At 52.7% G+C, this 22,137-nt stretch overlaps 9 protein-coding genes across 9 annotated transcripts; 5 read left to right on the top strand and 4 right to left on the bottom strand.

Annotated features, from left to right (window-relative positions):
• Positions 1 to 163: 163 nt before the first annotated feature.
• QC762_122530 (uncharacterized protein) lies at positions 164 to 2,167 on the bottom strand. Its single transcript, XM_062886669.1, has 3 exons — positions 1,606 to 2,167; positions 1,243 to 1,504; positions 164 to 1,169 (listed from the first exon to the last, which is right to left on the bottom strand). Exons 1-3 carry the CDS (start codon positions 1,778 to 1,780, stop codon positions 296 to 298), a joined length of 1,311 nt encoding a protein of 436 aa, XP_062749798.1. The 5' UTR covers positions 1,781 to 2,167; the 3' UTR covers positions 164 to 295.
• On the top strand, positions 1,991 to 4,213 carry FOL1 (trifunctional dihydropteroate synthetase; the record flags this gene model as incomplete). The annotated part of the gene is made up of 3 exons (XM_062886668.1): positions 1,991 to 2,898; positions 2,960 to 3,168; positions 3,229 to 4,213. Exons 1-3 carry the CDS (start codon positions 2,467 to 2,469, stop codon positions 4,211 to 4,213), a joined length of 1,626 nt encoding a protein of 541 aa, XP_062749797.1. The 5' UTR covers positions 1,991 to 2,466.
• An 801-nt stretch (positions 4,214 to 5,014) lies between these two features.
• On the top strand, positions 5,015 to 6,206 carry QC762_122510 (uncharacterized protein; the record flags this gene model as incomplete). Its single annotated transcript, XM_062886667.1, has 2 exons — positions 5,015 to 5,380; positions 5,437 to 6,206. 2 exons carry the CDS (start codon positions 5,015 to 5,017, stop codon positions 5,983 to 5,985), a joined length of 915 nt encoding a protein of 304 aa, XP_062749796.1. The 3' UTR covers positions 5,986 to 6,206.
• Positions 6,207 to 12,183: 5,977 nt separating this feature from the next.
• On the top strand, positions 12,184 to 12,654 carry QC762_122500 (uncharacterized protein; the record flags this gene model as incomplete). Its single annotated transcript, XM_062886666.1, has 1 exon — positions 12,184 to 12,654. One exon carries the CDS (start codon positions 12,184 to 12,186, stop codon positions 12,652 to 12,654), a length of 471 nt encoding a protein of 156 aa, XP_062749795.1.
• Positions 12,655 to 12,961: 307 nt separating this feature from the next.
• ALG10 (glucosyltransferase) lies at positions 12,962 to 15,254 on the bottom strand. Its single transcript, XM_062886665.1, has 5 exons — positions 14,890 to 15,254; positions 14,745 to 14,838; positions 14,167 to 14,697; positions 13,976 to 14,113; positions 12,962 to 13,921 (listed from the first exon to the last, which is right to left on the bottom strand). The coding sequence occupies exons 1-5, from the start codon at positions 15,187 to 15,189 to the stop codon at positions 13,116 to 13,118; spliced, it is 1,869 nt and encodes a 622-aa protein (XP_062749794.1). The 5' UTR covers positions 15,190 to 15,254; the 3' UTR covers positions 12,962 to 13,115.
• A 125-nt stretch (positions 15,255 to 15,379) lies between these two features.
• Positions 15,380 to 16,863, bottom strand: QC762_122480 (uncharacterized protein). Its single transcript, XM_062886664.1, has 6 exons — positions 16,408 to 16,863; positions 16,243 to 16,295; positions 16,046 to 16,099; positions 15,725 to 15,818; positions 15,603 to 15,668; positions 15,380 to 15,552 (listed from the first exon to the last, which is right to left on the bottom strand). Exons 1-6 carry the CDS (start codon positions 16,417 to 16,419, stop codon positions 15,544 to 15,546), a joined length of 288 nt encoding a protein of 95 aa, XP_062749793.1. The 5' UTR covers positions 16,420 to 16,863; the 3' UTR covers positions 15,380 to 15,543.
• On the top strand, positions 16,814 to 17,836 carry QC762_122470 (uncharacterized protein; the record flags this gene model as incomplete). Its single annotated transcript, XM_062886663.1, has 1 exon — positions 16,814 to 17,836. One exon carries the CDS (start codon positions 16,814 to 16,816, stop codon positions 17,834 to 17,836), a length of 1,023 nt encoding a protein of 340 aa, XP_062749792.1.
• Positions 17,837 to 17,857: 21 nt separating this feature from the next.
• Positions 17,858 to 21,015, bottom strand: TMN2 (Transmembrane 9 superfamily member 2). The gene is made up of 3 exons (XM_062886662.1): positions 20,485 to 21,015; positions 18,430 to 20,325; positions 17,858 to 18,372 (listed from the first exon to the last, which is right to left on the bottom strand). Exons 2-3 carry the CDS (start codon positions 20,297 to 20,299, stop codon positions 18,305 to 18,307), a joined length of 1,938 nt encoding a protein of 645 aa, XP_062749791.1. The 5' UTR covers positions 20,300 to 20,325; positions 20,485 to 21,015; the 3' UTR covers positions 17,858 to 18,304.
• Positions 20,941 to 22,047, top strand: QC762_122450 (uncharacterized protein; the record flags this gene model as incomplete). The annotated part of the gene is made up of 1 exon (XM_062886661.1): positions 20,941 to 22,047. The coding sequence occupies one exon, from the start codon at positions 20,941 to 20,943 to the stop codon at positions 22,045 to 22,047; it is 1,107 nt and encodes a 368-aa protein (XP_062749790.1).
• Positions 22,048 to 22,137: the final 90 nt, after the last annotated feature.

Genomic DNA, 22,137 nt, shown 5'->3' with positions numbered 1-22,137 from the left:
CTTTGCCGAGTTTTGCTGTTGGGTCGTGGGCCGGACACCGACCCAGAATCGCGGCCGGCCCCACATTCCCCCGACCGATCGGTCTCGGCAGGGGTCCGAAGTGGGTGGAGCTCCAAGCCGAGCCTGTAAGGAATTCTGCGAACAGTTTGCAATCGACTTTCGAACGTAAAAAATCAGGCCAAAACATTTGAGTGAACATAGACATGGAGTATTCAAATCGTGAAATGTCATTATATGTGCAGAAACGACGCTATAGTACAGTCAAGAAAGCCAATCCATCATATCCTCCCACACTCTATAGCTTGGGCAAGCTGACGAGCTGGGCGTTGCCCCTCTTGATGACGGCAACGGCATCGTTGACAAACTCGTCAACGATCTCCTTGGCTGACTTCTCCTCGTTGACAACGGCGGCGCACTTGCCCATAAGGTGGGGCATGAGGGAGTCAAGGAGGTCATCAACATCAACCTCGGCGTTGTCGGGGGTAGAGGCAGCAACGAGGCCGATCTTCTTGAGGTCGGCAATCGATGGGACCTCACCAGCCATGAGCTTATCGAGGTCGACCTCGTGGGGGATCTTGCCCTTGGCGAGGCACTGCTTCAACTCGGAAACACGGTCCTCCTCCCAGTTAACAATGTAGGGGTTGGCACGGACACGCATGGGGCGACCGGTGAAGATGGTGGTGCGGATGTTGTCATCGAAGCCCGAGGTGCGGACGGCCTCCTTGTGGGCCTTGGGGGCACCAGCCTCCTTGGAGAGGACGAAACGGGTACCAACCCAGACACCGCTGGCGCCCATCATAAGCGCAGAGGCGAGGAGCTGACCGTTCCAGATACCACCGGCGGCAACAACCTGGACGGGCTTGCCAGTCAATGGGGACTTGTGGCCCTTGACGAGCTGAGCAACGGTGGGGATGAGGACGGTGGTGGGGGTGTCACCGGTGTGGCCGCCACCCTCGCCACCCTGAGCGCAGATGATATCGACACCGAGGTCGAGGCACTTCTTGACGTGCTTGGGGTGGCCGATCATGTTCATGTAGAGGATGCCGTTCTTGTGGAGCTTCTCGACGACGTGCTTGGGGGGGACGCCGACGGCGGAAACGAAGAGCTTGGCGCCGGACTCGATGATGATGTCAATCAACTCGTCAAGCTTGCCCTTGGTGTAATCGTAGCTGGAAAAGCGCAAAGGGTCAGCAAGAGAGAAGAGGAATGAATGGTCTGTCGGCGTCTGGGGAATGGTCTTACTTGGTCTTGCGGGCGTTGCCGCCAACCTGGGGAAGAAGGAGATCGACACCGAAGGGAGCCTTCTTGTCGTTAAGGTGCTTCTTGATCTCATCGATCTGCTCCCTGAGCATCTCGGGGGTGTAGCTGATACCACCGAGGACACCCATACCGCCGGCATTGGTGACAGCCGCCGCCAGCTTGGGGCCAGCGGCGACGTTCATGCCGGCGAGGAGGATGGGGTGCTTGATCCCGAAGAGATCGGTGATGTCGGTGCGAATCTGCTCTACAAAGTGAAAACCTCACGTTAGCGCCCAGTTGATCGTTCGAATGCGCCAAGGGGAGAGCCGGTGCGCGCGGGGTGATTCAGGTTCGAGGTGAACTTACGAGGAGAGGCCATGATGACTGATGTGAATACTCCAAAACGGGAAATGGTAGAATAAGTGTTGGTGAAAAAGAAAAAGGTTAAAAATCTCGCTGCTGAAAAACAAAAAAGACACAAGACGAAGCACGAGGAAGAAGGCCAGTTATCAATCAGTTGGATCTGTGGAGGCACACGCATCTTGGAATCCGGGGTACGCTGAGCCTTGGCCACGATCACCGCCGTGCCGAGGTTGCCCGCGCCCCTACGCTAAGCTTTATTAGGCGATCATGGGAACGCTGGGGGTACTCAGCTGCGCGACCGAACTGCGGAGGTCAAAGACAGACCGAGGCATCGGTTCGGTTTGTCCTCGTTGAAACTGTCATTCTCAAGTCACCCGGCAAGGCAGGGCATAGTTAATTTTATTATAGCGAGCATTGACACTTGAAAGGCCTTGATCAACAACGACCAGGCCAGACGTTTCAACGGCGACGGTTGCACGTAGGAGAGTTTCACGGTCACAGTCAACAGGTGATGGTTCCCACATGTCTGGCTCGCCTTCGATGACATCGGATGTTCCCGAGTCCCTCTTGCTGGTTTCTCTGTTCGCCGCCTCCTGGGAATCCATCTACGGGGCGTCGGAAACCTTCAGGCCCGGCGCGCTGGTAATCAAGTGCATGACCCGGAGTTGAACCCGAGACACCACCGCATCCGCCTGTTGGCTGTTGTTCCAATGACAGCTGAGAATCCTTAAACGGATAAGGTCAACCGCGCCTTCAACCCTAACCCTTTCCGCATTTCTTTCGGTGGAGACTCCGAAGGTCGGGTCTGGAGCAACTCACAGAGCCACTTCTCGACTTCGGTCGGTGACTTCACTGCGGCAGAATATGAAGAGCTTCACACGTATCGCCGCAGGGTCATTGAGACAACCCCGACAAAGTTTACCTAGTGCCAGACATGTATGCCATTCCTGCCAGAACCTGCGCCTAAGCAGGATTGAACAGCGGCAATTTTCCCAGACAGCACCGTCTTTAACAGATTCGTTCGGCTTCAAAAAATATACTCTCCCGCGCAGCTTTAAGCCCAAGGAAGTAAACCTGCCTGCCAAGATGGCCGGCCCGCCTCCCCCAGATCCGGCGCGGAAGCGGCTGGCATATATCGCCCTGGGAAGCAACTTGGGGGATCGTATTGGCTGGATAGAAAAGGCCTGCGCCGAGCTGGATGCGCGGGGCATCAAGGTCAAGCGCACAAGCAGCCTGTGGGAGACGGAGCCCATGTATGTGCTAGACCAGGATAGATTCGTCAATGGTGCCTGTGAGGTACGTCTGGTCTCCGAACCCCGTTATACCAATCAGAGCCGCAACTAAAAGAAAACCTCAGGTTGAGACAACTCTTGAGCCACTTGCCCTTCTGGATGCTCTCCAAGATATCGAGAACTCTCTTGGTCGCAAAAAGATCATCGACAAGGGCCCGCGTAACATTGACCTCGATATCCTTCTCTATGACAACATCAAGTTCAACCATGAGCGCCTCACAATTCCTCACATTGGAATCCCGGAAAGGGAGTTTGTCTTGAAGCCTCTTGCTGAGTAAGTCCTGTTTTGACCGTTTATCTTGGCACGAACCCTTGACTTACAACGGTTCCCTAGACTTATCCCCGACAAACCTCTGGACCCCGACCGACCATGGACCCTAACCCGGGACTTACTTGATGCCCTGCCTTCTTCTACTACTCCTATCACCACTATGACCCCGTTGTCAGCACACCACCCCCCCATCATGGCTCTCAATCCAGCCCGGAAAACACACGTCATGGGCATCCTCAACATGACCCCTGACTCCTTTTCTGATGGCGGCCAAAACACATCCCTTGAGGAGCAAACTTTGATCTCCAACATACGATCCTTCTTGGACGCAGGCGCCACCATGATTGACGTTGGCGGGCAGTCAACCGCCCCTAACTGCCCCGAGGTTTCAGCAGAGGAAGAGCTCAACCGAGTGCTCCCGGCTATCAAGCTCATCCGCTCTCATTTCTCAGATAGACCGGTGCTCATTAGTGTGGACACCTACCGAGCATCTGTCGCCGAGGCTGCCGTTGCCGCCGGCGCTGATATTGTGAACGATGTCTCTGGTGGAAGCATGGACCCGGAGATGTTGCCTACTGTTGCGAGGTTGGGGACAACCATCTGTCTGATGCACATGAGGGGGACACCGGCGACGATGAACAATCTTGCTGAGTACCCTGATTCTGAAGGAGGGCTCATTGGCGGGATTGCTAAGGAACTGGTGGAGAGGGTAGCGGCTGCCGAGACGGCTGGTGTTAGACGGTGGAGGATCGTGCTTGACCCTGGGTTAGGCTTCGCCAAGGTTGGCTGGCAAAATGTCGATGTGCTGAGGCACTTGGATGAGCTCAGGTTCTGGCCTGGGTTGCAAGGTCTGCCGTGGCTTGTCGGGTCCAGCAGGAAGAGCTTCATTGGGAGGGTGACAGGCGTACCGACGCCGAAGGAGAGAATATGGGGCACGGCCGCGACAGTTGCGGCTGCTGTTCAGGGAGGAGCGGACGTGGTGAGGGTCCATGATGTCAGGGAGATGGCGCAGGTGGTAGCGATGGCGGATGCTATCTGGCGGTATTGATTCCGGGAAATCGAAATGGGACGAAATTCAACATTACTGCGAGGGCAAACTGTTTCTGTACATACTCAGTCCGTGTATATGGGTTCAACAAGAGGAAAGGAGGTCTTTTTGACTCTACATGGGTTGCTAAAACGGATGGAGCTGGGGAAATCACCCGTTTTCTGAACAGAGGCTGAACCCTCATTGATTCAGTGAAGCGGTCGGGACGTGCATGGTCACGCATGCTGGAACCCGCGGCCTCCGACACCGATACCTACGCCAGCTTTGCGTGGTGGTACCGACTCTGGTGACGGGTTCCAGTTGCAGAGCTGGGCCTTGGAATACCAAGGGCGGCATAGTCTGGACTGGCAGCCTCAGGGCTGAAAGAAGGCGTTGCTTGGCATCCGCTAATTGTGACGCTGCTTACACAAGTCTGCTTACTAGACATTGCTGAATAAATGTTGATTACAAAACACTATCAAGTCGATTGGCTTCAACATCGCATTCCGTGACGACTACAGGCCGGCGAGGCGTCCATAACAACGATTCTTGGGCGAGATTGCGATCTGGTAGGCACCAGCGACAAAGATGAAGAGATCTTGGCAATGTACGCGTACGTCGACATTGACGTCGGCGTTGACGAATCGGGAAAGCCACGGCTGACAAGGTGGAATATATTCATGAACCACACATCTATAAAGATCTCATTGATCAGTATTAATAGAGGTCCATCCGCTCTGTCCACGACGAGGACTACAACAGCAGCACTTTTACCATCCACTCACCAACACGAGCACCAACAACAACGTTCAGGTAATCAAAATGCCGACCATTACCATCATCCCCGCCTCTTGCAAGACCTCCCTCGCCACCATTCGGGCTCTGCTCTCTCTTTCTGATCCCTCGGTCAAGATACACGGCATATACCGCGACTTATCCAAGGTCCCGGAAGATTTACTGTCCCACCCCCAATTTACAGCCCTCCAAGGCGACATTGACGACCCTTCCCTCGAACTTCCTCCCAGCGACCTGCTTTTCCACACAACCCCTAACACGTATACCGACGCCGATGTCTTTGAGCACGCCAAACGACAAACCGAGAACTTGAAAACCGCCATCCTCAAGTCCTCGACCATCAAGAAGATCGTCTTGATGAGCACAATGGGGGCCCAGTACTCCTCTGGAACCGTAATATTATCCTTTCCCCTTCCCGTTCATAGAATGCTAACGCAAAATGTGACCAGGGCGAATTAAAAGCAAATCACGCCGCTGAAACCACCATCTCCACCCTGCCCGCCTCTATCCAAAAGGTCTTTGTCCGCTGCTGCTGGTTCATGGAAAACTGGGCCTCCGAACTCCCCAATCTCCTCTCGGACAAGCCCTTCTTCTACTCTACCATCTCCCCGGCCGATTTCCCCTTCCCGCACATTGCCGTGAGGGATATTGGCAAGACGTGCGCTCAAGAGCTGTTGTCTACTGCCCCCCCCAAGAGCAATCCTTACATTTTTGAGCTTCAGGGCCAGGGCTACAGCTCGAATGATGTGAAGAAGATCTTTGAGGAGTTGCTGGGGAAAGAGGTGGATATGAGAGTCATTCCTCAGGAGGGGCTGTTGGATTATTACCGGCAGATGTTTTCTGAGCATGTTGCGAGGGAGTATACGGAGATGAACCAGAGCTTCTTGGAGGGGGGGATCTTGTTTTTGAATCCGGAGCCGACGCCGGGTGGAGAGATTCGGAGGGGGGAGACGGAGTTGAGAGAGGTGTTGGCGGGATTGCTGAAGGGACGGGTTTGAATTTCGCTGTCGGCATATTTCGGGATGATTGATGATGTATGAAGCAAGTTGTGGAAGAAGTGTGAATTTGGGGATGGGAGTTGCGAAACATAGTCGCCTGTTGGGAATTCTACATTTTGCTCGATAAAAACAACAAGCCGCGTTCTAGGTTCTATTCCATCCATGAATGAATGGCTAGAAAAATCACATAAGGGTCTTGCAATGAAACGAGTGTTCTCTGATATGATATATCCATCCCTTTATCCCTGGTTTTCCGCTCCGGTAACTACCTATGGATTGGTACCATCTCCCCTCGCGTCGTTCATGCCGCAACCGCTTCGTCAGAGTGCTCTGCAGATAATGGAACAGTCGCTGCCGACACCTGATCTCCCTCGCTGATGGCCTTCTCTAATCCAAGAAGTATACCACCAGTGGCAACACCACCTGCAACAGTACCAGCAAAGCCTTCGGCGGCAGAGCCGATGGAAGAACCTCCCGAGGAAGAGCCGACAGAAGAGCCCCCAGACGGCTCCTTACCCACCTGGCCATCACGCGAGAGTCTACCAGTACGACCAAAACGGGGAGCCCGCGCCTGAATCAGGTTGCGATTGGCGTCATCTCCGAGCTCCTTTTGCGTGCGTCGAGCTTATCCGCTGCATTTTCATCGTTGTCGTCCTCCAGAGTCGTGTCCGGAATGAGCCCCTTGTCTTGGAGGAATTTCACACAGAGAGAGAAGATCTCGTTTCTGCACTGGGGAATCCTCCTGAGCATCGTCGACAGCATCATCCTCACCACCACGGCCGAAAATCTTGCCCTTGACAACGTCGACTACATCCTCGATGCGGTTCACAATCTCATCACTAAGAACACCCTTTGCCACTTCTTTGGCGAACCCGTCAGTCTTTCCGCCTCTGTCGTCAACCTCTGCTGTGTCGTCAACCTTTTCTGTCCTGTCAGCTTTAGCTGCGTTATCGACCTTTGGAGAATCTGGGGCAGAATCCGGACGGCGAGATGGGCGCTTGCGGTTGAATCGGATTCTCCGCCGTACACTTCGCTTTTGAGAGGCTTGCGCAGCGTTTACAGTTGGCTGGATCTCTTGTTCATCGCCCTGGTTGAGAAGATGCTCGATAACGAGGAGAATTCCACCGCTGGCTACGCCTCCGGCTACGTTTCCAAGAGAAGCGCCGATCTTGTTGTTCTTATTGCTGTGTGAAATGGCAGTTTCGGATGTTGGCTTGGGGAGACGAGCAGCGCTGGCTGGACCGATAAGGGAAATGAGGGCAATGGTGTTTTTCATTTTCAATAGGTCTGTTAGATTGAATTTTGCTTGACCGGGGCTCTTCGAGAAGGTCAACCTGAGAGAGACGGCTGAGGAAATGTAAGGTACGTTGAGACAGATGTTGATGTTGGAGGGAGTGTTCGAGGCTTGCCAGAAGCCGATTAAGGATTCAAAAGAGTACGTGAAGCAAACAAACCTTCCAGAGGTTGAATTTCAAGACTGTTTGAAAAGGAGTGCTTCCCCAAAGTGAGATGATCAAATGAAGAGAATGTTTTTTGGACTTGCCAGAAGTCCTGTGAAGGAGTGGATTGTTGATATCGATATTTGAGTTGATGATAGAGACAGATTCCAATGCTGATGAGGAGGACGGTGCTGGCCTCTCTTATACTGAAAATGGATCTCATCACCTTACCCACCTGCCTGCTCAGGCCATGGCAGCCTTGTGCTTCCGGTCCTGGACGCCTGGTGTCGTAGAGTTTCAACCTGAAGCTCAGAACCAGCCCTGCAACACGGCACCGTTGACCATAGCCTTGGCCTGTGTTCTATCAACTTGATGCCTGAATGTCTACGGAGAGGCTCATGCTGGCGCACACCACACAGAAAGACCAGACAGAATACTGTCGCAGGATGTGGCCGATACCTGACTTGTCTGAAAATAGATGACTAAAGCCCGAGGGTTGGGCAGTGCTTTACATTGTACCACACACAGAGAGGGCGCATCTGGGAGTTACGAAGCACAATAGACCCCTAAGTAGGTCATACCATCACATGTCCAGACCAGAATGACACATCGCTACACCAAACACCAAACACAAGCCCCAGGAGATAGTTTCAGAACGTTCAATTATCCCTTGACACCTCTTAGACATTCTTGGCTGTTTTCTCATGTCCAGGCCTATCCCGCAAAATCCACAGACCTAGGCAGATAGTATCCAGCGAGGTCATTCTATACTTGTTGGCTACATGTTGTTGCAAGGTACTTATTCAGGTTGGAGATACAGACAGCTTTCGAGATTCACTTAGACAAATGTCAGGGACTAATGATCTCTGCTCAAAGTGTCTGGGTGAGATGACTGGGGTACTTCAAATTCGCCCATCAGGTAAGGTACCTTATCACGTTGTGGACAAAATACTTGGCACCGCAAAAGTAAGTCAACGGAATAGTATCTGGAAGATGCCCCAACATGTAAGTAATAGGCCTTGGAAGGTAATTAATGGGCGTTCTGATTATTGTTTGAAAGTTGTTGGTTCTTTATCGAGGCCTATTTTTTTTTTAAAAGGTATAACGTACATTATAAGCGAGTCGTGGATACAAGCGAGCCGTGGGTTCTCCACTACCTACCAACAACTATCCTTAATTACTACATACAACACTAGTAACTAACTACAATTTCCTCTGCAATAGATGTATCAGATGATTCTCCAGCCTCCTGGCAAGTGCGCGCGTTATGGCCAGGCTTGCCGCACACACCACAGCACCGAACCTTCGTATGAGACCCCCATGCACCACTACCATCCGGCTGCGTTTCTTGCACTCCCTCTCCACCCACGGCCTTGTTATCCAGTAGATCGTGTGCATCCTGCACAGTAAGTGATCCTCCGAGACGTACGCGTGTTTTTTTGGCTCTCCGGCGTTTGCTTAGTGCCTCGTTGGCCTTACGGAGCGAAGCGACCTCTGCACGAAGGAGAGCCACCTGGTGCATCATAGCCGTTGTACCCTTAGCAAGCTGGTCTACCGCAGCCAACATTGAACTCGGGGAGCTATTTTGATGGTTGGCAATGCGAGTCTTAATAAGCGTTGACTGTGAATTGGCTTCTCGAGGGTTGTGTGGTGTCTGGGAGACCCAAGGTTGTGCAGTGCCAGGCCTTGAGGATGGGGGTGTTGGCGTACGAAGCTTTACATCCAGCTTGGAAAGCACCCTCTCTGGATCGTATGGCACAAGGCCAGCACCCGCAAAGCTACCCTGTATATTCTTCTCCGTTATAGAGGCGAAGAAGGCCTCGCGGAAAGCACAGAGGAACTCGAGCTTGCTTACGTGGTTGATATGCATGCGCGTTAAGTCCTCGATCTGGCGGCCGTACGCCTGCTTCAATGGCCCAAAGCAGCCGACATCGAGTGGCTGGAGGTAGTGTGAACAATGCGGAGGCATGCAGAGCGTGATGATGTTGTTCTGCTGGCAGTAACGCTCAAATTCAGTCGAGTGGTGGCTTTCGTGGCCGTCGAGGATCAACAACCGGTATTTGCCCTTTGTGCGGGACGCTGTGTGATAGTCGAAGTGCTTGATCCAATCTAGGCCTACCGGATTGGTAGTCCAGCCATTATCGGTGGTTGCGATGCGCCAGGTGGACGGTAAGTTGCACTCGGTATACCAGTTGGCAAGGTGGTACTGCGCGGCCAAAATAATAAACGGAGGGATAGCCCAGCCGAGGGCATTGACTCCCTGGATCACCGTTGCCCATTCGCGGTTGCCAGGCTGGGTCAGTTTTGCCTTGATAAGGCCGTCCGAGGTTGTAACCACCATGCCCGTGAAGATAATGCCCATCATAAACCCAGTCTCGTCGAAGTTGTAGATATCGTCATCTACAATACCGTACTTGGCCTTAGTGTTCCGTACGAGCGCAAACCACTCGGCAATGACCTTTGGATCCTCGCACTTGGCTCTCTGGTAGTCATATTTACGCGTAAAACGCGTCCGAAGTTCTGGCTGGCGGTTGACGAAGTTGTGAGCCCATCGTATGCCAACAGGAGGCGCGTCGCGTTCGCGTAGCAATCGATTGGCCATTTCTTCCACATACGCAAGCCGGGGATGAAATGCGCGTGTAGATAGCTCAATTATATATTGAACAATCGTTTTTTCCTCTAGATCCGTAAGCTTGCGCGAATTGGCTGGAATATCGCGTCGTGCAGGTTTGCCATCGCGTCGACGCATTAGTGTTGCAGGATCAACACCGTAGATCTTTGCTGCAGCTCGAAGGCCAAGATTATTATCGTTTTTGAGAGCTGCTACGGCAAGAAAAAGCCTGCTTTCGTACGAAGGTTGTTCCATTATTAAACGTGGACAAATTTGTGGTTGAAGATGGAAGGTGCGCAATGCCGTGGGGCGTGTTTCACTCGCTTATCTGTTTCACTCGCTTATCACGCACGTTAGCTTACAGTGGCAGTTATTCTGTCCAGAGTGTGCTTATGAAAGTTGTTGCGGCTCTCGATGTCTAGCTCTAGGTTGTGCAAGCTTGTTTTATTAGTACGACCGCAATTGGTGTGATCTTGTTGTCACATTACTGTTCAAGGATGTGGCTTGTGAGATGTGTGTAGCATTATGGTGTATCGTGAAAAGCTCTTCTGGTCTGGGGACCTTGTACGGCCGAAGATGGTTTCACTCTCTATACAACGTCTTGTTCACAGTCGTCACACATAGGGCCTATCCAAAGATACTAGAGATGCGTGAAGACAGAGGTTGATAATTATAGGTAGCGAGAAGGGGGACAAACATGACCGATATTATGTGTCGTTGTTGATGCTGATGTTGAACACATGAGTTCAAGTCAAATGGACACTTCGGCTATCAAGTAATAGAGAGGAAGGTATTATCAATATCGGCCTTGGCCCTTACCGGCCAAGATATCGAGGGCTAGCACGTGGGCATCAGGTTGCCCTTGGGTTTGATGGATTCTTGACCGACAATTGTTTCTTATTGACTTTTCAGTTTCAGGGAGACCACAACTTGCCCTCCACTTCTCACACATCTTGTTAAAATTTGGTTGCCAATGCTGCCACACTGCATGGGTTCAAGGTGCCGAGATCCTTAGATAGCCTGGGATTGGGTGTAGTGTTGGTGGAATCAGGATTGCCCTTTTAGTAACTGCAGAATGTGGTCATCGACTGCTGAGTATCAGATCGAGGACTCTCTTGGAAATGACTGATATATCGCTTCATCCCCCGTCTAGCTCAGAGTCGTTGGTGGTTGGGACGTCGGAGATGAGGATGAAACTCCGCCGGCCGACCGGCTCGAAACACCAGTCGGGCATGACTGATATCCAAGAATTGTTTATGTTGTTGCAGTTTTGGGGCACCCGACCCCTCCCATGGTCTGCATTTACTTTCCAGATCACCAGGTAACTCGCTGAGCTGTCACCTGCAAAGTTAACTGGAATTAAGAAGCCCGAAGTTGTGCTGTCAGCGCCCCGGTTCCCCCGCACAAAAGATAGCTGTTCTGGGCCAATCAACAGGCGGTCAATTGCCAGGCCCACAGTGGATAGTGCGTTGAGACCCACTGCCTGCCCCGCGATTCTGAGCTCGGCATTGGCAGCCATTCCATTGGTCCGCCAGTCCCGGGAATGGCCGAGAATAGCTAAGCGGAACAAACGCCAAGAAACACGAGCAAAGGGCAGCCCTGCCACAGCCCACCATCTTTTGGGCGTCGACTCGACGTCAGAACGACATGCCGCGCACGGGAACAAGCGGCTGCGATTTCATACATCTTGTGCCACCACCCACGACTTCACTTCACCGACTTTCGATTTTTTCACGCAGGAACCCTACAACTCATTCGTCGCCTTACATTTATCTGTTCTTCGTCCAGCGACTTGCCTACACACCCTGTACTGACCCGACCGAGCGCCCACTGGCCATTTCCACGAGTCAAGCATTCGAAGCCAGTCATCGATAGGGGCGGCTTCACAGCCCAACAGGACGGACATCGACGATATTTTCTCGCCGCACGGATGTAGACTTCGACCGAGCGCGAGTCCAAGCATCAAGAAGAAGGACCACGACCCATATTTCGACCGAAGACCTGTAAAACAATCAATCCACACGGGAGTGCGAGGAAAGAATAGGTTATCATCGCTCCAGCTACGCCAACACCAAACACCAAGACTGCGATAAAACGAGTGATAGGGGTCTTCTCACCCCCTTCTCCATCACCGCATAGCTGACCACCATGTCTTCCCAACGCCCCTTTTTCCTGTCCACCTTCTTTGCCGCATTCCGTCAACAACCGCCCTCGGCCCTATCAGCACAACAACCAAATAAGCACACCACTCAGGCTTCCTCAGGAGTAGGATCATCGTCTACCGCCACGCCACGATCGATATCCGCCTCGGCCACGGCCGCGCAATCACAGGCTACTTCGCCTTCGACGTCAACATCTGCCTCCCGAACAGGGGTCATTGGACAGCTGCCACTGCACTCCCCACGACATCACCATACCGCTGGCATACCCATTCCGCACTCGGGAGGAAGACGGCGAGGAAGCGACAGCAGCAGTGAAGGGTTTCGAGATGCACTAGGGACAGAGAAGCTGTATATTGGTGGAAGAACCGCCACAGGGGAAGAAAAGTTCTTCAAACTGGGTGTTGTACGAAGGGTCCGGAGTGGGGATAGGCTCTCGTTGGACAGACTAAGCCTATGATGTTGAGTTAACAGCATGACATGAGGTTGTAACATGGCATTTTTTCTGGGGGGATTATTCTTTTTTTATTGACATGGCGTTGGGTTTTATGATTGGGTTATTGGATAAACATTGATGGGCGGTCACGGAATCATGGGAAGTTATACATATACATAACTACATTACAAACAAGGAACAGGACTGGGTGGAGCGACTGCCTCGGGTATAAGAGGCCTCAAAAAAACAAGGGAAGAAACTACAGTTAGCGTAGCATGGGACATATTGGGAGGACGAGGCCCGCAGAATAGGACAGCAGGTAGATGTCTGCATATGGGAGTATTTTGGAGAAAAATACAATGAAGTTGTTGTGTTCTTCACACTCAGCATCACTACCCCCAATCAAAGAGAGGCTTAACCTGTGTTGTTTACTACCTGCTGACGCCAGTCCCCAAATCTACCCACACCCATAGCCGCAACCCCCTCTACCACATAAACCTCTGCAATCTCCCCGAATCGAGTACATTCCCCTCACTATCCTTCCATACATAGGGCCTAAACAGAAACAGGTACATGGTCACCGCATTGACACCCACAAACCAGGTCGTCTCGAGAACGAGCCGCAGATCGATCCTTTTGCCGATGCCAACGGAGGCAAAAGACCAGGAAGGGACCAGCAGCCGGTAGAATACCCAGGGCAGAATAAAATACCTGGGTTCAACTAGCGGGGCGGTAACCAGAGAGAGGGCGGTGGTCAGAAGCCAGAGGATGGCCGTTGATGTGGTGGGGGTGGTGTCTGAGACTGAAGAGGGGGAGTCGAGCAGGGTCAATTGCCCATCGCTCTCAGGAGCTGCCTTTGGCTGGGCGGGAGCAGTCCGTGGTTTTGGCCCCGAGGGCTGGGTTGTTGATGGGGTGGTGGTGGACAGGCTTCCCCATACGAGCCATCTTGCTACGGTGTAGGGGATCACCAGCAGGAGGCGGATGAGCGGGGAGCGGAGGATGGTGTACCGGAAGATGTAGAACATGTAGTGCCTGTTGTCTGCGAGGGTGAAGGGGTGGATGATGGTGTTGTACCTGACTACTGCTGCCGATAGGAGGGCGGTGAGGAGGGCCCAGGGGATGGTGAACAGGGCGTTGGGGCGGAGAATGAGTGAGTGGATAGTTTGCAGAGGGCCTGTGATGAACCCAAGAATGGAAGGGACGAATAGGGGCAGGGAAAAGAAGGCGAAGAAAGGCCAGATGTAGAGCATCTGAGCGAGGTGAATGGTTGCGATGTGGTTAGATTTATCCCCTGAAGCAACGTTAGTAGCGGCCCGTGAGAAGAACAAAGCAAAGGTGAACCCACCAAGGACAACGCCTTCGTTCCAGGCTACAAAGCCAGCGAATAGACCGAGAATAGTGAGGTGAGGCCATATCTGGCGCAGGACCTTGACCGGGTTGCAGAGAGCAGTCACAGCAATGGTGAGGAGACAAAAGAACCAGTCTAAAAAGTCAGCCTATGCATAACCGCATCAACGTACTGACAAGAAAACTCACCATCAGGCCCTGAGTTGCTCAGTGGCGGGTCATGAAGTGTAGTGAGAAACTCTTGAGCACCTGACTTGACAGACCGCAGAGTGTAAACAGCCTCCAAGCCGCCCATATAGACGACAACCCAGAAGACATTGGTCTGACGCATGAAGAGGGCAGCCACACCCAGGATGACAGTCCACACATCACTCAAAAGACCTGGTCGCTCCGGCCCGACTCGTTGCAGATGGTGTCGGTAAGAGAGAAGCACCGCCAAGGTCGACAGGGGATCAGTGTAGTAGAGACCCGAGAAGAAAAAGACAACTGGCATCAAGGCGGTGTTGATGGCCGTGTGAAACGAGTATAGGGACAGGTTTGTTGAAGCAACCTTGCCGACCCGCTCAGCCTGCCTCCTTTCGATCAGATTGCGGCATTGCGCTGCAGCAGCAACAATTACTAGAACAACCGAGAGATTGTGGAAACGCAAGATCGAGGTTTCACATGTGAGCATTGTTATCTTGTTGTATATCACGGAAAAGAGGTAGCTGATAGTCACCCCGGAATTAGCGGGTATGAAATGAGGAAAAGGGGCAATAGGTAAAAACCGTACAGGCCGGGAGGCGTAGTGATCTTGTCATCCCACTGCCGGTATCTCCCTTCGCAGTATACTTGTGCTTGGGGTATATGGAAGAACTCGTCCTATGACACGTTAGCACCCCAGATCATCAGGGGCTGGCTAACCCGACTTACAAGATACGGTTCTGGAACATAGCGATTGACCAGGAGCGTCCAAGCTCCGCCAGATAGGCTGAGCAGAAATAATGAAGTGCTGACGAGAGCATATGAGACCCATCGCGATTTTATTTGTGAAGGCGATGCTGAAGTCCTTACTGGTGGGCAGATGATCCATGCTAGAAATGTTGATGTAAGAATGACTGTCACCAGAGCTTGGGCGCGTAAGCTCTGAGCCCAAATATCGAAGGCATCCTTCAGATTTCTCTGCGCATCATTGACAAGGGCCGGAAGTAGATCTTGTAAAGAGCCAACCATGACATCGACAAGGTGTTTGCTGCGAGCATGTGCTTGTTCAAGGGTTGATGTGTTGAGAAATTAGAAGCCTCTCTTTTGGCCATCTTACAACTGTCCCCTGGCCCACAGGGTCCGTGCGTTGAAGGGTGAGAGTGAGATGCACCAGAGAGACTCACTTCACGATAGAAAACAGATCCCTACCTTCGAGTTTGTAGAGATGGATATTTGAGCCTGGGAATTTTTGATGAATGATGTCTATAGAATTTTTTCATTTTTACAAGCCTCGAAATCACACGAGGCGGCGTCAAAATGCCCATTAAACCCACTACCCCCAGCGCCAAAACCACAGCCCGTCATACGATTCCAAAAATTGATTTAGAACGGCTAGAAAGGTCAGAAACATGGAAAGGTCACCAGGGAATCAGGTAACTCACGTTGTCGGCGGGGTGGACCTTCTTGGTGAAGAAGTTTTGGAGAGAAGCACCAACGACAGGGATGTTCTGTGCGCGTTAGTAAGTAGTGGTACAAGACGTCTGTTGAAGGGGCGGGAACGTACGCCGAGAACATCGTTGTAGACCTTGGGAACGCCGGAGGTGAAGAAAATGACAGTGAACAGGGCAACGCCGCCGAAAAGGCCGGCCTTGACACCACTGTAACGGGTTAGTATCATTTTGCTCAGCATCTGATCTCCTGTCCAACAAGACAATATCTCCAACTCCAAAAAAAAAAAAAATCCGCTACCCTAAGTCCATGATCCCTTCTTGAACTTTAAGGGAGAAGCCAAACATCACCGCCCATTCAACCATATCCTTCCAAATCGCTCTCTGAACCACCGCCCCCCCTTCAAAGAAGCCTCCTATAATGATTTGCGACTTACAGGTTGGTCACAGTCTTGGCGGTGATGGTGCCAACATGGGGCTGGAATTGGTACCTGGGAACATAGAGTCAGCGCCTGATCTGACGCAGATAAATCTTCGCTTCTTCGGCATGGCTAGTCGGGCGTCCTCCAATGCATGATTACTGTCGGGAGGATCTGAACATCGTGAGGAGAGGCTGGTATCGGTCGTGGCTTACTTAGGGCCATAGGGGCTCTTGTACTCAGGGTAGGCCGCACGGCGAACAGGAGTCTTGAACATGACGTCGTTAGCAAAGATGCTTAGGTTTGTCTGGGCTTGCTGGAAAAGCCCTGCTGTGGGCTAAACGTGTGCGAATTGGTTGGGCGAGCACTGGGGCACTCACAGGAAAAGGCATTTTGACTACCGCAGCAAAAAAGGAACGAGGTGGTGCTTCAATGGCTGTCGAGACAAGGTCGAATCGGCTGTTGGATTTGGTGGTGTTGCGCGAGATTCTTTGCCGGATACAGCCGGGTCCGGCTTGTTGGCCTGAGGCACGAACTCAGCCCAGAGCGCGCCAAGCTTTCACGTGCGGGTACCTGTCCCCTTGAAGATCCCCGCTGTAAGCCGCTCTTACACAACCCACCAAGCTCCAGCGCAAGGGTCAAGTGAATTCGGTGACATTTGCAGACCAAAATAAAATCTCCGGACGTGGCTGTTTCTTTGCAATCTGCTTTCCATACCACGACTTCGACTCAGCACCTCGGATCGCTACTTTCTTCGCGAATCTCTGCCATCAAAAAAACATCACAATGGACAAAAAGCTCGACGCCTCCTTCGAGCGCGTTGAAAAGGCGCTCGCCGTGCTCATCGACTCGATGACAAAGTTCACGCCCTCCGAGAAGGCCGCCAATGACGTCGTCAAGGCTGAGCGCGAACTCTTTCTCGGTCTGGAGGAGCTCGAGGTTCACCAAAGAAACGTTGCCCGCATCAAGCAGCTAAAGCAAGAGACCGAAGCCCTCGATGCCCAAACAAAACAAACCATCAGCGCCCTCTGGGAAATGCGCAAGGAGCTCGTCGCAGTCGCCCCGACCAAGTTCTCCCCAGCCAAAGAAGAGAAATACCCCTTTACCACGCAGCAACTCCTCGACTACGCCCGGCGCATAAGTCGCAACACCCTCCCCCCACCAGGCGTCACAAACGGCGTCGATCTCTCAACCGCCGCCCCCACCACCCCCGACGACCAAGCTGCTACAGGACCCAATGCCAGTTTCGCAACCTCAATAGGTGGCGGTGGTGGTGGTGGTAGCGGGCAGGGAACAGCAGCTTCGACTCCGGCGCCAGGTGTTCAAGATTCGTTCGTCTCCCAAGTCCCCTCCCAGTCCCAGACAGGCGCCACCGAGCTGCCCGTCCACCTCAAGCCCGCCGTCAACCCGCTCGAAAATGCACCCTTCTTCACCTTCCCTACTATCGATCGCATCCGAAGCGGCGCCCTAGCTCAATACCAAGACCTCATCAACCGCGGCATCGACCCCAAGAACTACGACCCAGAAGAGGAGGAGCGGCGCATCAAGCAGGAGGAGCAGGACCGCAAGGACGCCGAGGAGCGCGCCAGACAAGAGAGGGAGGAGCAAGATCGCAGAATGCGCGAGGAGAGAGAGCGCATGGCGAGGGAGCGCGAGCTGGCCAGACAGCAGCAGCAGCAACAGGAGGGTAGCATGGATCGCAGGGGGAGCGTTCTTGCGCCTGGGCAAGCGGGTGGTCAACCTGCCAGAGCGGCACCTAAGCAGTTTACCTTTTTGGATGAGGATGACGACGACGAGGATGAGGACTAGAAGTCTTATTTCATAACTATACCCTTGCGACTTTTGTAAATTGCTTTGCTAGCTCAGCTGTTGGACTTTGGAATGTCAAGCCAAATGAGGAGAGATGATACCGAATAGTATGGACAGATCCTTTTGGCAACACAAAATGATACCCAATAGTTATTGAATGATGTGATGATACAAAAAAAGTCAACACAATTGAAACAACGTCTTTCGCCAACTGCTCATCCGTCCACAACCCCAACCCCCAGGCCTAACACACCCCACAAGAAACAATAGTAGTACAAACAGAACCTAACTGCTAGTCAAAATGATCTTGAGGCAGGAAAATCCAAACCGTTTCTTCCATTTCTCCTGTTGCTTTTCTCTTTCCATTGTCACCGAAAAAAAACAAAAAAAAAACACAAATAATGCCGCCCGCTAAACCGTCTTCCACTCTTTATCTGCCGCCCCTTCGATATCCAGTATGAACCCAGTCTAGTCAATCTTGATGGAAGAGTAAATCTTGCGCACAAACAGCCAGCTGGCAAAATATCCGATGGTGCCTACATCGTGTCAGCATTGGTGAAGATGGTGGAAAGGGGTACCCGAGGGAAACTCACCAGTCAGGATGAAGAACAAAAAGGAAATCAAGGCGCTGTACCCAATGTACAACACACTTCCCGCAAACCCGCTCAAAGACAGCTTGGTGACCCAGTAGATGAGGGCGTTGAGGAAGATATACCCACCGCTTGTACCAGCAGCCAAGAAAGCCCTCCACTGCCAGTTGTAGTTCTCAGCGCATAGCAAGAAGTAAACCAGCAGCACGGTGACGGCGGCGCAAGTGATGATCATCAAGCCGTAGCACAGAAACAAGAACCCAAACATGTAGTAGATCCGGCTGAACCAGATCGACGTCATAATAAAGTAAAGCTCCACGAAGATGGCGCCAAAGGGAAGCAGACCAACGAGAAGCATGCTGGGAATGGGCTTGAGATATGTGGTGACTGGCGGGATCTGGCGAGGAATCTGGTTGGTGCGCACAGGAGGTTCGATCGCGGGTGCGCGGAAGGCAAGCCAGGAGCCAGCGAACGAAAGGGGAACACTGATGAGGAACCAAATGAAGATGAGCACGAGCATGGTGGTAAATGGCACGGCGCCGGATGACTCCTCGGCCCACAGGAAGAGGTCGAGCAGAAAGAAGACGGCGAAGACGATCCCAGGCACCAAGAGAGGAGTCAGGATGATGTTGAGCTTCCACTTCTCGCCATGGAGCGACTTGTACATGCGAGCAGAGGTGTAGCCACCGACAAAGCCCAAAACCGTGTAAAGGAGGACCATGATGGTGCCGAGAGAACCGCGGTTGGACGGGGAGAGGAAGCCTAGCAGGGCAAAGGCAATGGTGAAGCCAGCCATGACGAAGAGCTGGGTGCCGTTGCCCAAGAATACGGAGAGGAGGAGTGGGTGGGAAGGATTGCGGAAGACGTCGCCATGGACGAGCTTCCAGCCGGAGTCCTCCTGCACGCCATCTTCCAGCACAGAAGTTCCAGACAGGTCATCGAGGTTGATCTGATCCAAACGGTTGTACCGCGCAATGTCCTTCTTCAGAGCCCGGACCAAGACGGACATGACAGTTAGGACGAGGAAGATGACAATAACAGACGAGTTGATGAGGGAGAACCACTGAATCTTGGGGTCGTACACATGGAGGTACTTGTCCCATCTGGTGGCCCAAGCAGTCGTAGACTCGATCCAGTATACGCTGTAGGTGAACCGCACCTTGGTGTCGCCTGTCTCGCTCAGCTCGACGATGTCCGGTGCTGTGTTGCAAGTGTCCGGGCCGATCTCGCCAGTGTACTTCCTCGACTCGGGCTGGACAATGACGCCGACAACACGGTACTGGCCGTTGTTTCCGTTGACCTCGTGATACTCGATAACGATGTCGTAGTGGTTGTTGAACTTGATTCGGCCATCGTCTAGCTGCTCGCCCAACAGGAAACCGGGGTTCGTAAACTCAGTGTTGGACAAGACATCGATTGTCTTCTGGCCTGCCGGAAGCCCATCCACCAGCCAGTTGAGACTGACACCTTCTTGAATCTGCTGGTTTATGAACTGGGCCGCGTTCTTTCCGTATGTCACCTCGCACTGCTTCTTGCAGGTTTCGTTGTGCTTCATCTTGAGCTCGAAGGCCGATGTTTTGATTCTGTCTCCAAACAAGATGCTTCCCAAGCTCTCCCCCACAGGTTGCCCTCCCCCTTCTGGCGCGCAGAACTGAAATGTTGGGTGGTAGTAGTCCCATGATAATACTGAATGTAATACTGAATCTGCATCGCCGACTGGTCGAATCGCGTTGACGTAGAGTGGTACGGCGTCATCCTGCTTGTATGAGGTCGGCGCAACACCTGGAAGGTAGAAAGCTGATGTGAGTTGGGGAAGGGCGAGTAAGGAGATCAAGAGCGTTGCCCCTGAGGGCGCGTGGCTTCGCAGTTGCATTGTGGTTTCGTATGTGTAATCTGTGGCTGCTCGAGTTAGGAATAGAAAAGCAAAGAAAACAAACAACCGGTTTTGATAGCAACGGCGTATGGGACTGAAGTTGTCACCGTGCAGCGCTAGGTTTGGGGCAGTCTGGGTGGGTTTTGGGCTTCGCGATCAGGGGAAAGTGAACTTGGCAAACGTACTGCGACTGGAAGTGGGAAACGAGCCGTCTGCTACCCGTCCGCGGGTTCAGCCTTATAACGAAGAATGTCTCATGCAGAATAGTTGGGAAATCATGGGAGGGTCATCGGAGGCATTGAAAGGTGGGCAAGTCTAAAAAAGAAAAAAAAAGAAAAATAGTGTCGCAGCTTTCGAAGCTTCCGACAAGTCAGAACAGCTGGCCAACAGCAGCTTGGGGTGGTCGTGAACGGCTGCCTTGTTCGTCAGGTCGGTCTTGGTACTGCATGGCAGTTGCGAGTCGGAGAATCCTCGGATGGAGATAAGGCAAATCGATAAGCCGTCTATGTCTTTGTTACCGGGGTCAGAGAGACAGCGGCCCCACAAAAAAGTTTCGAGGTGGGGCCTCAGAGTCGCAAAAGATTTTGTTCATCCAATTCGTCTGTTCTGCACCCATCCATCTACTGCCTCCCACAGCAATAATGGCGGCACCAGCAACCCTTCCAGCATTGCTGGATGCTCTTACCAAGTCGATATCGACCACTCTTGAAGCTGCGCCAAAACTCACAAACTTCGAACTACCAAAAGACGGCATCTCCCTCCTCGACGTGAAGAACGAGCTGCTCCTCTCCTACCTCCAGAATCTCGTTTTCCTAATTCTTCTGAAGCTGCGCCAGGCGAGAAATGGTGGAACCAAGGACCAGGAAGAGGAACAGAACCTCGATGACCTCGTAGTCAACAAACTCGTCGAACTTCGACTCTACCTCGAGAAGGGCGCCCGGCCACTCGAGGACAAGCTGAGATACCAGATTGACAAGGTGCTCCGAGCTGCCGATGACGCGGAAAGGAGTACAAGGGCGGCAGAGGAGGCAGCGGCTGCCAATGTCGAGTCCGAGTCGGAAACTGGCAGCGACAATGAAGGAGAGGACGAGGTCAATGAACTCCACGCTCGCGCTTCTGCCGCTTACCAGGCCCGCGCCAACCTCTCCGCAATCACTCGCCCGGCTGGTGCGAAATACGCGAGCAAGGAGGGAGACAAGTCCGGAGTGTACCGCCCACCCAAGATTTCAGCAACCTCGATGCCCACGTTCGACAGGCGCGAGAAAAAGGAGAAGCCTATGAAGTCGGCCACCCTCGACGAGTTCATTCAAGACGAAATGTCATCTATCCCAATGGCCCAACCCAGTATTGGTACCACGATTATGCAAGGTGGTCGCAAGATCAAGACTGCTTCTGAGCGCGCCAAGGAGGATGAGAGACGCGAGTACGAAGAACGGAACTTTGTCCGTCTGCCCAAGGAGAGCAAGAAGGACCGCAAGAAGAGGGGTTTGACCGAGGGCCGTCGGATGAACTATGGTGGCGAGGAATGGAGAGGGTTGAGCGAAGGGCTGGACAGAATCAGCCAGTTGACGCGCGGCAAGAGCTCCGGTGGTGGCACCAAGGCGCTATTGGAAAAGAGCCGAAAGAGAGGCATCGATACCGTGGATGGCCCGCGTGGCGGCGGCGGTGGTGGTGGTGCTGACATGGGTGAAAGATACCAAAAGAAGTTGAAGATGCTGGAAAAGGGCCGCGGAAGAAACAGGAAGTGAAGGGATTTTATTTGGTCAATAATATACACTCTATACCCAGGTCTATTCAAACAGCCATCGATCATTTTGCGCATCGTGTCCGTCGTACCT

This window comes from Podospora pseudocomata, assembly GCF_035222375.1.
Source record: "Podospora pseudocomata strain CBS 415.72m chromosome 1 map unlocalized CBS415.72m_1, whole genome shotgun sequence".
Taxonomy (NCBI): domain Eukaryota; kingdom Fungi; phylum Ascomycota; class Sordariomycetes; order Sordariales; family Podosporaceae; genus Podospora; species Podospora pseudocomata.
This window is presented reverse-complemented; position numbering and strand designations above follow the sequence as displayed.

Bases quoted from the DNA above. Each gene is read 5' to 3' on its own strand.
- TMN2 (XM_062886662.1), bottom strand. From the start codon at position 20,299: ATGCAACTGCGAAGCCACGCGCCCTCAGGGGCAACGCTCTTGATCTCC. The intron at 18,373-18,429 runs GTGAGTTTCCCT...GACACGATGTAG, and splicing joins TTTGTTCTTCATCCTGACTG to GCACCATCGGATATTTTGCC.
- QC762_122530 (XM_062886669.1), bottom strand. From the start codon at position 1,780: ATGCGTGTGCCTCCACAGATCCAACTGATTGATAACTGGCCTTCTTCC. The intron at 1,505-1,605 runs GTAAGTTCACCT...TTCACTTTGTAG, and splicing joins AGTCATCATGGCCTCTCCTC to AGCAGATTCGCACCGACATC. The intron at 1,170-1,242 runs GTAAGACCATTC...GCGCTTTTCCAG, and splicing joins GGCAACGCCCGCAAGACCAA to CTACGATTACACCAAGGGCA.
- QC762_122480 (XM_062886664.1), bottom strand. The intron at 15,819-16,045 runs GTAAGTCGCAAA...AACCCGTTACAG, and splicing joins GCCAAGACTGTGACCAACCT to TGGTGTCAAGGCCGGCCTTT. The intron at 15,669-15,724 runs GTACGTTCCCGC...TAACGCGCACAG, and splicing joins TCTACAACGATGTTCTCGGC to AACATCCCTGTCGTTGGTGC.
- ALG10 (XM_062886665.1), bottom strand. From the start codon at position 15,189: ATGGTTGGCTCTTTACAAGATCTACTTCCGGCCCTTGTCAATGATGCG. The intron at 14,839-14,889 runs GTAAGTCGGGTT...AACGTGTCATAG, and splicing joins ATGTTCCAGAACCGTATCTT to GACGAGTTCTTCCATATACC. The intron at 14,698-14,744 runs GTTTTTACCTAT...CCGCTAATTCCG, and splicing joins TACGCCTCCCGGCCTGTACG to GGGTGACTATCAGCTACCTC.